This window comes from Macadamia integrifolia, chromosome 12, assembly GCF_013358625.1.
Source record: "Macadamia integrifolia cultivar HAES 741 chromosome 12, SCU_Mint_v3, whole genome shotgun sequence".
Taxonomy (NCBI): Eukaryota; Viridiplantae; Streptophyta; class Magnoliopsida; order Proteales; family Proteaceae; genus Macadamia; species Macadamia integrifolia.
The window spans coordinates 582,987-596,256 of NC_056568.1; the positions used below are offsets into that span (position 1 = coordinate 582,987).

General features: G+C 37.9%; 2 protein-coding genes across 2 annotated transcripts in view; both read left to right on the plus strand.

Moving 5' to 3' along the window:
• Nucleotides 1-1,798: 1,798 nt before the first annotated feature.
• Nucleotides 1,799-8,564, plus strand: LOC122058189 (serine/threonine-protein kinase AtPK2/AtPK19-like). Its single transcript, XM_042620735.1, has 7 exons — nucleotides 1,799-1,947; nucleotides 4,361-5,275; nucleotides 5,723-5,805; nucleotides 5,883-6,003; nucleotides 6,111-6,284; nucleotides 7,567-7,674; nucleotides 7,972-8,564. Exons 2-7 carry the CDS (start codon nucleotides 4,646-4,648, stop codon nucleotides 8,272-8,274), a joined length of 1,419 nt encoding a protein of 472 aa, XP_042476669.1. The 5' UTR covers nucleotides 1,799-1,947; nucleotides 4,361-4,645; the 3' UTR covers nucleotides 8,275-8,564.
• Nucleotides 8,565-9,683: 1,119 nt separating this feature from the next.
• LOC122057648 (serine/threonine-protein kinase STN8, chloroplastic) overlaps nucleotides 9,684-13,270 on the plus strand; it is a 4,159-nt gene continuing 572 nt past the window's right edge. Inside the window, exons 1-5 of the mRNA XM_042619830.1 lie at nucleotides 9,684-10,334; nucleotides 10,443-10,616; nucleotides 11,319-11,723; nucleotides 12,115-12,478; nucleotides 13,099-13,225. Of these exons, the coding sequence (XP_042475764.1) occupies nucleotides 9,768-10,334; nucleotides 10,443-10,616; nucleotides 11,319-11,723; nucleotides 12,115-12,462 (1,494 nt within the window). The 5' untranslated portion in view covers nucleotides 9,684-9,767 and the 3' untranslated portion in view covers nucleotides 12,463-12,478; nucleotides 13,099-13,225. The remainder of the gene's footprint in view (nucleotides 10,335-10,442; nucleotides 10,617-11,318; nucleotides 11,724-12,114; nucleotides 12,479-13,098; nucleotides 13,226-13,270) is intronic.

Below are 13,270 nucleotides of genomic sequence, written 5' to 3' on the forward strand. Positions count from 1 at the left end.
TGATAATCGAGGAATAAAAACTATAACATTGTTAGTAATCAAAACAATAAAATAAAATAAATGAACACTTCTTGTCTCTATTTATGGCATAAAAATTATTCAACTGTAACATGGTTCTTTTACTTTGTTTTCCTATGCTTAGTCTATACTGGAGAAAGGAAAGATGGGATTCAAGAGGCTCGAATCCAAGACCTCTTGGATGGGCTTATCTTGTCAATCACTATCAATAACACTTATGAGGTAGACCCAAATTCTTGGGTCTGTTTGAAAGCTTAACCATTCATGACCCAACTGATAAGGTTGTATCCAATCCCTGGTTCTTGTGTTACATGTGGATAGGAGATAGCCATGTGAATGCTCAGGGTAATTTTGTATAGTTCGGCACATATAATGCTTCAAGTACAGTTCTGATGACATCTCTTTTCTTTTACTTCATTAAATTTTTGTTCCATGTATTATTAATGAGAGGAATGGAGCAAGTAACGACTACCATCTACTCACATATCAAACATACATATGAACACTTTAGCCTAGTGGTGATAACTTCAACTTGAAGAACTAACATAGAGAGGAGGAAATCGGGGATTGAATCCTGTCATTTTAGAGTGTGTATAGAAATAGGTGCCATTGTCAACACTCTTGAGAAAAAAGAAAAAATAAGCATATTGGGCATGCACATACGGGTAGGAGATCCTGTCTATTAAGAGGCAATGATATGAAATTTGTGGGTATTGTCTTACTGTGTCAAAGTTTAGCTCAAAACAGTCCGACCAATTGTATGTATAGGTGTAGAATTGAACCATATTGGACTATACCTGATAATAATCCGACTAAAAATCAATAACAAAAAACTGAAAAGATACCAAAACAAACTAGGTTGAAACCGAACTTTCTTAACCATTTGGTTTCAAGTTGACTCAGTAACCCACTTAAACCAATTTATCATCATCAAAATTGAACCAAATCAAACCAACCAATTGATACCCTTCCTTCCTCACGTTAGTCATTGACATTTTCAATTTCTTCTTCCTCTTCACTCTCTCAAGTCTCTACTCAGCAACGGGCTCGAAAATTTTCAATTTCTATTTATTGTAAGTTCAAAGCGAGGGTCTTTGGCTCTCAGTCTCATACCCTCACATTTAGGTTGACTTAGGGCCTGTTTGATAACGTTTCTGCAGTTTCTGTTTCAAGAAACGGTAAAAACATAAATTACCGTTTATAGAAACAGAAACGGAATTGAAGGTGTTTGATAAGTCATGTTTTTAGAAGTGGATGGTAACCAATGAAAGAATTACCACAAGTCGTTTTCAGAAACGGCGAAACAAGTTCGCCTGGGTCGTTTCTTGAATCATAAATAAGTAAAAATTTATATTTCTATTTATAAAAATAAGTGAAACGGAATAGTTTTATCAAACGTTTTTTGCTCCGTTTTTGCTGTTTCTGGAAACAGAAATGCGCTACTTGAAACGTTATCAAACGGGCCCTTAGATATTCAAAGCCTCATTACCAAAAAAAAAAAAAAAAAAAAGATATTCAAAGCCCATGCCAGTAATGCTACACTGGCGGCGCCCCGTGCGCGTGTTGCATGAAATCGTCTTCCGACACTTGCGACACACGCGCCACGCCGTCGCGGGAGGGTAATTATGTGAATCTGTATTTTGTTTAGGGGCATTTCAGTCTATCCATCAACTTCTAGAACCAAAACCAGAGGCATATTCTTATTCGGAGGACCGAAAGGAGGGTTACCCTCAAAAGCTAGAGTTGGATCCTTGAAAGCTGCTCACTAACCATTCAAATCTTGCCACGTGTTCGACGTCAAGAAACGTGCATCAATTCCAAGAAGGTTTTCCGTTTGTTGTATAAGTGGCGAAGAAACTCCGTGCGAAGGATTTGCGAAAAGACGCTCGTCTGGCCAACCCCTTTCGTTGCTTCTGCGATCTCCTCAAGGTAAGTTCTTCTGCTTCTGTTCTTCAGTTTTATTTGATTTTTCAGTTATTTACTTCTTCTTTCTTAGTCATTTTCTGTTGCTGTTTATCGTTTCATGGGTTGGTATTGAGTATATTCAAAATTTTGACGAGTTTGATTAGAATTTTAATCTCGATTATGTACTTTTTTTAATGTGAGCATGGATGCGGGTGGAGATCTAACTGGTTTCTCTCTACTTAAGTTGTTTATCTCTTTCCTTTAATCATTAATTCCTGTATTTGCTTTAATGGAGTTAAAATTTTGAACAATTTCTTTAAATTTGGTTTTAGGTTGTTTTATGATGCTCGAACGCTGTCGCAGTATACTTGAATTTCCCGTCTTTAAAAAGAAAAAAAGAAAATCTCAGTCTCTGGTTAACTAGGGAAGAAATCGAGATGACCCACCTAGGAGATTCTTTCTCTGTCATAAATTCTCAGTCTCTGGTTAACTAGGGAAGAAATCTAGAGTAGGATATTCTTTCTCTATCTAAAATTCTGAGTCTCAGGTTAACTGGGGAAGAAATCTAGATGACCCACCTAGGAGATTCTTTCTCTATAGATAGACTGGCTGATAAACTAGGGATGGCTACGGGGCTGGTTTGAACCCGCCCTCCCTTGCAAACAGAGTGGGATGGGTGGGACAAGAGACATCTATTGTTCCAGCACAGAGATTATGTAAAAAATAAAAATAGATAAAATATGAAGAGTGGATCATAGGCATAAATGCTTAAGGCCCTAAGTTCCACCCCCTCCCTGTCCCCAATTTTGGCATAATCTGAACCATATTGCACTATGGAAACCGACCCCAATTGGAGACATGGTTATGCCTCACCAAACCCATGTTATTATGGGGAGTTTCTGTACTTAACCTGCACCATAGTGATCCCTAACATGGAAAACAGAGAGATCGATAGATAGTCAGATGGGTGCTTGTTTTAGTTGTTCAATGTTTTTATTTTTGTCTTCTAGGGTCTTTGTTATGCCATGGATATCTTACTTCCATACCAAATGTCACTAATTTGGCCATGTAAAGTTGGCTACAACTTAATTTTTCCAGAGTTTGTGAGACGCATATGGCAACAAACGAGTTTTCAGTTGAACCACCATTTATTGTTCATCAATGCTTGCCAATTTCGAACATTGATCTCATTAGGAAAGTTTCAGCTCCAAACAAGTAGGGGAAGTGGCTCAAAAGTGCTTACAAACTAAGAAAAAAAAACTTGATTCCATTAGAACAAAAGTCTATATTTATTTTAAATTTATGAAACTCAAGACTAACATTTGAGCCACTTCCTTTGAGCTGAGACAATACCTATGAAATGGGTGTAGCGTCCTTCATCACATGCAATGCATGTATCCCTGAACATCTAAAGACTTACCGGCAGATTTTCATTACTTTATGACAGCATCACATATCTAGCCATGTTGCATTCTTTTGGAAAGTTGTTTGTACACCTCAGAATGGATGGGCCCTTGGATCTCAGATGGAACACTGTCCAATGATGGAACCTGAGCCTTTGGGATGTGCATTGCATTTTTATTCCGTTGGACCATAGTTTGTGAATTTCAGAACTGGGAGAAATATGATATTGGATGCTTTTGCATATAATTCAGTATGATTATTGGAAATATATTGCACAATTCGTAATATGTAAAATATGTCACTTATGTAATTTATTTAAAGGAATTTTCTTATTTACACCTCTTAAGGTGTTCTAATTTAAGAGGTGTCAAATAATCTGTGACTTTGCTTTTTTCCTCTTTTAGTACAAGTCATTTTTTTAATGAGGGTAAATCCTGTCATTTCACATATATATTTGAAAAATTTGCAAGACAGTGAAAAAGTTTGATAATGAATTAATGATAAGTTTACCCTTTTTTGCCCATAACTAAAAAAACTTATAGGAATACGACAAGGGGCAATCAAAAGAAGGTGTCAAGTTCTAAATACACCTATAGAGGTGTCATTTAGACAGTCCCTTTATTAAATATGCATAAAAAAAAAAAAAGGGCAAACATTTGAAAGCAATATGGCTGAGGTATAATCAAAATATGTCAAAGTTTCCTCGTCTTTGAAAAATATTTGGAATCTTTTTTACTTTGGGTTGAACATGAAGAAAACAGTTACTCTTAACTTAATAGGACCCATTCTTATTCATCTATTTATTTGTAATTTGACATTAGAAGGTGCAAAGGTTTGGCTTTATCTTTTTGTATACTGCAGCATTTATGTTCTTCCTACTAGCATTGTCATGAATCATGACTATCTTTTTCTAAATGCATCTCATGCCTTCCTTTATGCATTTATGGAGAAATTAAATGCTAATTAACCACATAATATCATATACTTTACTCTTAGGTGAACACTAACTCAGTACCTTTACTTTGCACTGCAGATTTTACAACTTGATCTTCATGAGTTCTGGAAGAACTGCAGCATCCATTGTTTCCTGTAAATCGGGAAACAAGAACGACTTCTTCTGGATTTTGGTCTGCTTGCTCCCAAGATTTCTTGGTACTCCAATTGCATACGTGAACTTCTTGTTGTTCAAGGCCATTGTGAGGAGTCCTTCTTCATCTGTTTGCATCCTGGACTCTTTTGGAGAGACTCATCTTTAGAAGAGACTGATTTCCACCCATCTGTTATCTGCTGTCTGCTTCACCCATAAGATCTTGGAAAGATGGTTTCCTCTCGATTATCTGGTTTGTCCAGGACTGGAATGTGCAAAACCGTCCAGGGCCAACTGCTTCTTCCTATGGGGCCACCTGATGTTCCATCAGATTTTGTTGAGTTTGACTTTTCAGATGTATTTGGTCCTGCACCAGTTCAAGCCTCGGCTGAAGCTGATTCAAATGAAATGATTTATGATGATCCTGTAGTCATTTACAGCCGGTCCCATTCTTTGGTGGGTCCCTCAACTTGTGTTAGTCAATCATTAAAGCTGAGCATGCTCACTTTACATGAGACAGAGGATTCACTGGAACTTGTAGAGTGTGTCAATGAAGCGACACCAGAGAAACCTACTAGTGAGGAGGCCGTTGTACAGGAATCCTCCGACCATGGCAACGATCAAAGTGTAAAGAGTAGTCTTGGGCTGGAGGATTTTGAAATTATGAAGGTTGTTGGACAAGGTGCATTTGGGAAGGTGTTTCAAGTGAGGAAGAAGGGTACTTCAGAAATATATGCAATGAAGGTTATGCGTAAGGACAAGATAATGGAGAAGAATCATGCAGAATACATGAAAGCTGAGAGGGATATTTTGACAAAAGTAGATCATCCCTACATCGTGCAACTCAGATATTCATTCCAAGTAATGGGGCATAACTCATGACTTAGTATTCTTTCCGTTTCTTTAATATAACTAGATCATTTCCAAAGAATACACTAATAATTTTGATTTCTTATAGGGATGAATTAATTCAATATTTTTTTATTTTTAAAACCACACATATGATTGATAGGATTTAATGGTTATAATATCCATGCTTACATCTTTTTCTAAATAGTTTTCACAAGGCTTAGTTGAGATGAATTGGGTATCTATGGCTCTATGCTCTGTGCTTTCTCCCTTCACCCATATAAGTTTCCTTGTGGAATTAGAATATAAGATAACTGTCAATTCTCCCTCCCCCCACCCCCTCTTAACTTTTTTGCTTTCCCTTAACTAAAGTTCCCTTAAATGAGATATGTAAATTCAAATTGTTTAGTTTTTGGAGATTTTCCTACATGCACTAAGGTTTTGACTTTTGTTATGCAGACGAAGTACAGGCTGTACCTTGTTCTGGATTTTGTAAATGGCGGCCACCTATTTTTTCAGCTCTATCATCATGGACTTTTCAGGTACTTTTCACTTCTCTCTCGTGGATAATGAAAACAGTCGAGGCATGTTGCAATTTGAAACTCATAATCTGTTTCAGGGAGGATCTAGCATGCATATATACAGCTGAGATTGTTTCTGCCGTTTCTCACCTCCACGCAAATGGCATTATGCATAGGGATTTAAAGCCAGAAAATATTCTTTTGGATGCTGATGGCCATGTATTAACCTCTCTCTCTCTCTCTCTCTCTCTCTCTCTCTCTCTCTCTCTCTCTCTCTCTCTCCTCTTATTATACACGCGTTCACATTTTTGGCATCTGGATTGTAGGCAATGTTGACTGATTTTGGTCTGGCAAAGCAATTTGGTGAGAACACAAGATCGAACTCCATGTGTGGAACAGTAGAATACATGGCACCTGAAATTGTTCTTGGGAAAGGCCATCATAAGGCTGCAGATTGGTGGAGTGTGGGAATCTTGTTGTTTGAGATGCTCACGGGGAAGGTCAGTATCCTTCAATTAGTTTTTCTCTATTGTATCTTGTTGGTGGGAAAAAAATTGATTCAGAGTTGTATTTCATTTGCCAAATCTCATTGAAGAAAAATTATGATTACATCCTAAGTTATATAATAAGTTCGAACTTTATGATTTACTTAGATGTAATTCCTAAAATTGAATAGTTGTTTGATCTTGAATTCACAGTTAGGTTCTATCCTTTACTTGTGATGGTGTGTACCCACAAAACGTGTTTAACATGGTGTGGCTGGACCAAGAATTAATTGCAGCAGAGTGGAGAGAGAGGAATTCTATAAACACACCCCCCACCCAACCCAACCCAACCCAACCCCCACCCCCACTCCCCCCCCACCCCCAAAAGAAAAAAAAAAATAAAAAGGATAAAACGGAAGAAGAAATAAGACTTTAGAAAGTTTGAAGTTTGATTATGACTTAGAACTTCAGAGATTTGAATTCAGAATTGAACAAAAAACCAATAGAACATATAAAAGAAAAATATATTCCCCTCCTTTGAAATGTTCTTTTTGCTATAGATTGTGCAACGAAGGCATGACATGTCCAGAATGAACTGGCGTTGAAGAAATTTCTGAATCATTTGTTCTTTTATCCTTCCATTGACACAATACAATCATAGGTGTTAGGATTTGTCTTAAGGTAACCACACAACCTACTTGCATGACATTTTACTTGTTTGCCTTTGAAAGTTATGCAGCTCTGTGGTCGAGTAATGTTTTATCTAAATAAAATAGACTTGATCTTCCCTTCTTGACTGGTTCTAATACCCTGCTTTTTTTGCTTTGCTTCCTTCTTTTTTGTCTTTTTCCTCCCCCCCCCCCCCCCCCTTCCCCCTTTTTCCCTCAGATTACTTTATTATTCATCCCTGAATCAGAGTATGCCTTGGGCTGGGGCAAGCTACCTTAGTTTCTTCAAAGCTGAGGAAGGCCACCTGAATTGGCACTTGTAGGGCTCATAATCTTTGGCCATAAAAAGATTAATGTACTTTTTGTGGCCATAATGAACCAAATGATTTCTTGCTTTAGAAACATCTAATAGTAACAGCTGACGAAATGAATTCTTTGAATGTAGAAAATTAACTGAATATATCAAATTCTTCTAATGCAACATCCAATTTCCTTCATGATTATTTCTGACAGCTGCTTTATCCATAAAGGTGGTTATATCAATGTACCACTTTCTTCTGTCGATGCTGGTCTGCTTAGCTGGCTTGATTATTATTTTCTTAATGTTGTCATGGTTGCTCCTTTTTCAGCCACCTTTCATTGGTGGCAACCGTGAGAAGATCCAGCAGAAGATAATAAGGGATAAGATCAAGTTACCTGGATTTTTGTCAAGTGAAGCGCATTCCCTACTGAAAGGGGTAAAATATACTTCTATTTAACTTCTTTTAGTTTTTTCTTTTTGTATATCTTTTCATCATTTTAGTGGTAGTGATAATGTTGTGCATTATTAATCATTTGCTTCAACCATCTACCATGTGGATGCTGGGAAATCCAGCCATTCAGCCAGAAGAGTGTGGATGGTGAATGTTAATGGACGCAGACATTTGATTCTGCACAGCGGTTAATTTTCTTTTGCTTCATTCATTATGTTCTTTTTCACGAGCAAGGAAACTGAGTCAGGGAAGCTTACTACACTCCCATCCATTCTGTTTCAGCTGTTGCAGAAGGAAGAGAGCAGGCGCCTTGGCAGTCGACCAGGTGGGAGTGAGGAGATAAAGCAACACAAATGGTTTAAGCCAATCAACTGGAAAAAATTGGAGGAACGGAAAATTCAACCAAGCTTTCGTCCAGAAGTTGCTGGGAAGCATTGCATTGCCAACTTTGAGGAAAAGTGGACCAACATGCAACTTTTGGATTCACCGGCAGCGAGCCCCAACACAAATGACTGCCCCTTCAAGGGGTTCACCTACGTGAGGCCTGCAGCCCCATTTCTTCAAACTAGTGGTTCCTTTTACTAGGACTGCATTCCAAAGACATGGATATCTCAATGATTCTACATTGGGTTGCTGTTGCTTCCAAATTTGTGCTTACATCCTATGATCTGGTCTACTTTTGTTTAGAGCTTGTGAACCATCTAGTCTAGTCTTAAATAAATTACCTGGTTAACTAAATCGGTTGAGTTTCTGTTCCTATTGAAATGAATCTACATTGATGAGGGGTTGGTCATTGATGTTTGAATATGTACTTGTTGAGATTGCTTATTTATTTTCTATTAGTATCTATGATATGGATTGATCATTTGCTGAAATATGGTTAGAGCGTTTGAAGAAATTTTCAGTCGCCATCAATACAAGAGGGTTATAAGATTGGTGGTTTGGTGCACCTTGAGGGCTGAGGTCTTGGGTTCTCGCTAGAAATGTTCTTTCTTTAAAAACAGTTTCTATGCAAGAGCTAGGGTTGTCTACAAGGTTTAAAGATAGGAATTGGGCACAAGATCAACCTTCATTAGTTTCAATTCAAATCAATTTGATTTGAATATGATGGAGCACTGAAACTTGGAATATAGAAGAAACAAAGATTTCAACAATTTATTTGAGTTTTTCATTCAGAAGAATCATAGGATTTGCTACAAGAGGTAAGAGTCATTGATCTCAAGCCAATTCCAATCTAATTTTTGAAACCATGGTTGTTCATTTCATTGGCTGAAAAGCAATTTCCACGATAGCCATTAGCCTTATGGTTGACGAAGCTTTTTGGCACCAAGGATGAAGAAATAATTGCTTCATACCTCATGATATCACCCTGGACTCTTCCCTGCTTCTATTATGCCAAGTCAATATCATTGCTTAAGATATTCTCTCTCAACCATAGGTGAAGAGAAACTCGATCCTTAAAATATCAAGATTCATCTTATAATCAAAATTCAGAATTGTGAAACTGAACAAGCCCCCCTCCTGGGTTTAAAAATTGAATCAGATCTGCCGATGTGGGCCGAATCTTGTATGAAAACTGCAATATTGATTTTCAGGCGTATTTTGAATTTTGGTCTGATCTGAAAGAATTCTAACCTGTTGGACGCATGGGATAATGAGAAGGTATGTGTCAGCTTCTTTAATGCTTGGGTGCGGAGGCAACATCATCTTTTTGTGCCCTGGGCGTTTCCTGCGCCAGTAGGACAGGTTATTTATTTATTTTTTTTAAATTAAATTACATTCTATACAATTTTTCTTTACCCTTTTTTGCCCCTCCCCCTTCGGTTGAACCCCTATAACCCGCCAATGGATTAAGGGAGGCTACACTTGCCACCGTGGCGAGACGTTTGGGCATACTTGCATGGTAGGGGTAATATAGTCTTTTCAATCCTGGTGCCATGGATAAACCTTTTAATTGTCACGTGGCAAAAGACCAACCTCTGCTGACACGTTATTGAAGTTTCCAACACTCGAAATGAAAATGCAGCAGAAGCACACACTCGTCTTCTTCTTCTGGCTCTTCTCCCAACTAAGATCCCATGGCTTCTCTGCTATCCCCGACTGCAACTACCTTGCATCTTCAGAACTGTAAACTTCCATTATTTTCTCCTGCAAGACCCATCTCGCAAAATCACTTCTCATTGCCAAACACTTCTACGAGAAACCCAGTGAGGTGTAATGCATTACCATTGAACACTGAAACTTTTCATCTAGACGAATTAGTTTCTCTTTTCCCATTTTTGCAATCTGGGATTTCTCAATTTCAAAGTACTGCGGACGAATTACCAGAGTTTCAGAGATGGGGGATTTTCATTTTTGCTGGTTTGAGTTGGGTTTACTTGACTGCGAGGCCAGGGGTTCTTATGGGTGCCATTGATGCTTACCTTTTAGCTCCTATTCAGCTCGGTTTCGACAGCTTATTGGGAAGGAGAAACTTGAAGCGGACTGACTTTGTGGTTGGGGATAGGTTAGGGGAAGGAAGTTTTGGTGTTGTTTACTCGGGCGCGATTGTTCCAAGGAACGTGAGTGTCGAGGATCGAGTGCAGAAGAAGGGTAAGGCACTGGGCATGGATGGAAGGTTTAAGGAGAAGGTCATTCTGAAGAAGGTAAATGAGTAATTGTTCCAAAAGGGTCCATTCTTTCTTTAGTTCCAATACTTCTTATTGATGTATCATTTGAGTTTCCTTTAATTAATTCTCTTGATTCTTAAGCAGATAAAGGTTGGGATTGAAGGGGCAAAAGAATGTGGTGATTTTGAGGAGTGGTTCAACTATAGGTTATCAAGAGCAGCCCCTGAAACATGTGCTGAGTTCCTTGGAAGTTTTGTTGCAGACCAAACAAGCTCACAATTCACCAAGGGTGGAAAATGGCTGGTGTGGAAATATGAGGTACATTGTGTGTATGGGTGTAGGGAGGAGGGGAGAAAAGGGTTTTTGTTTCAACCTTCTGATGATATATTTGATCCACTATCTTCCTTTACTATTAACAAACTGTGGTTTGTAGATGCCATAAGCTTAAGATGGTCTTTTTTGTTTATTCTTTTTTCCCTGAAACATTCCTAAACATCCCATTCAACATCTTCATTTGGACAAGCAGGAAACACACTTACCAGCTTTTCAAAATCACTGGGCAGAACTTCTCTGCTTGATGATTAGATTTGCGTGGAATGTAGACAGGTGCTGCCTCACATGTTCAACAAACCCATGAGATTAGCACATCTATTTCAAGAATATTGTAAAATTTGTAATATTATCCTTTCTATAGTGTTGTTATGGTTCCAGAAATTTTATTGATTTTTATTATTCGTGGTGAATTATATATGTGTTAAATAATGCATATTATAATTTGAAATACATAAATTTTGTTTGGATCAATTTCTTTATAACTCAAGACTCAATGATTTATTGCCATCATAAGAAACTTTATGTTATATATCCTTCTACGAAATTTTGTCTGAATCGTTGAAATCTTTGATATAAAAAAAGTATATACATTTAAACATGAACTTATTTATGGATGGATTTACATATTTATTTTTGTTTTGTTCTGTTATTCTGTCACGCTTACTCTAGAGAACCCATGTCTTCCAGGGAGACAGAGATCTCGCTGACTACATGAAAGATCGCAAATTCCCTGTAAATTTAGAGTCCATTATGTTTGGAAGTGTCTTACAAGGTTTAGACGCTTTTGAACGGGATGCTTTGATCATCAAACAAATTATGCGCCAAATTATAACCTCTCTCAAGAAGATCCATGACACAGGAATTGTCCACCGAGATGTAAAACCAGCCAACTTAGTAGTGACAAAGAAAGGGAAGATCAAGCTCATAGATTTTGGGGCAGCTACAGACCTTCGGATTGGCAAGAACTATGTACCAAACCGTGGCCTGCTTGATCCAGATTACTGTCCTCCTGAACTTTATGTGCTCCCAGAGGAAACACCCAATCCTCCTCCAGAGCCCATTGCAGCTTTACTCTCTCCAATTCTTTGGCAGGTACTATCCCCCCCCCCCCCATTTTCTTTCTGGAAGAATCTGAGGTAGTCATCAATGTGAAAGGACTATAAGAATGCTTTACCAAGTGCACTCTGTACATTCATCATGAACATGTGGAAGTTGAACCCAGCAGTTGGTGGTTCCAATCTGCGAGTTTTATGATGAAAAAGATGTCAATCTGAAGACCCTAGTGATTGGAATGGTGAAAATTAATATAGACATTGGATGCAGACCTTTAGTGATGTTGTTTATGGTATAAGAGTTGCTGTCTTACTTCCTGTATTTGTTGTACTATTTGTGCAACACTTACCCAGTTAAATTAGATTTCCCCACAAGACATATTGTTTCATAATTTGAAGAGCTAAGGTTTGGTCTTTAATGTTTGATGCAGCTAAATAGTCCTGATCTGTTTGATATGTACTCTGCTGGCATTATACTCCTGCAAATGGCTGTACCTTCATTGAGATCCACGTCGGGTTTAAAGAACTTCAATTCAGAAATTAAGAAGGTTGAATATGATTTGAAGAAATGGAGGAAGGTCACTCGGTCGAGACCTGACTTGCGTCTTCTTGATCTCGACTCTGGTAGAGGGTGGGACCTGGCCACAAAGCTTATATCGGAGAGGGGATTCCTTAGACGAGGGCGATTATCAGCTTCTGCTGCCCTGAGCCATCCGTATTTCTTGTTGGGTGGTGATCAGGCTGCCACTGTTCTTTCAAAACTAAGTTTTACCAAGTAATAGTGTTGCTTGTGATGTAAGTTTCACATTTTCCTCCTTTTCCATTCCCTTGATTATAGACCTTCTAGTTTTGAATTGTAACATCTTGGTTTGTATGTGCACGGTACAAGATCTCTATCCCTATGAAACTTTCCAACATTCATGGGTATGGACAACTACTTGGGAGATTTCTTATACAACATACCAAAGGGATCAAATGAGTGCAATGACCAGTTTTATGGTCCATTCACCTATCCTTTTTGTGACTGTCAGTATTTGGTACTCTAGATGAGTATAACAGTCGTCATGACTTGGCAATTTACTCTTCCGAGATCCCTCTAGTGGTTGTTTTTATACTTTCATTTGCTACATTTTATGCATGCTTTTAGTATGACATTTGCTTACCAGTTCTGAAGTCCACATCAAACAGGTGTTTTGTATTCCTTAATTTAGCAACTTCTTTTTTTTTTTTTGTTGTTGTAAAGAGGCGGGGGGGCACTTGGCAAAATTTTCTATAGTTCAATGAGTTATTTTCTGCTTTGTTTCTCTCATCTTTGCAGTTCTTACTGTTATTTGGATTTTTCTATGGTAAATTCTTGAAATCATTCAAAATATAAGATGAGTTTGTCATTGTACAATTTTTTTTAATTGATGCAGTAACACCCATGGAAGAAGTTAAGCATTCACGTGAGAATGAGCCAACTCCGATTACTTATTTGAACCTGCTTGTCAAGTGATCTGATAAATATAAGCAGGACAAACATGCTTACAGGAGGTGACCAAGGTACCTAATATTCAAACATCATGCTGTATTTTTTTTTTTTTTTTT

Coding starts and splice junctions, on each gene's coding strand:
- LOC122058189 (XM_042620735.1), top strand. CDS start 4,646: ATGGTTTCCTCTCGATTATCTGGTTTGTCCAGGACTGGAATGTGCAAA. Junction 6,004..6,110: donor TTTTGGATGCTGATGGCCAT/GTATTAACCTCT, acceptor TCTGGATTGTAG/GCAATGTTGACTGATTTTGG. Junction 7,675..7,971: donor CGCATTCCCTACTGAAAGGG/GTAAAATATACT, acceptor ATTCTGTTTCAG/CTGTTGCAGAAGGAAGAGAG.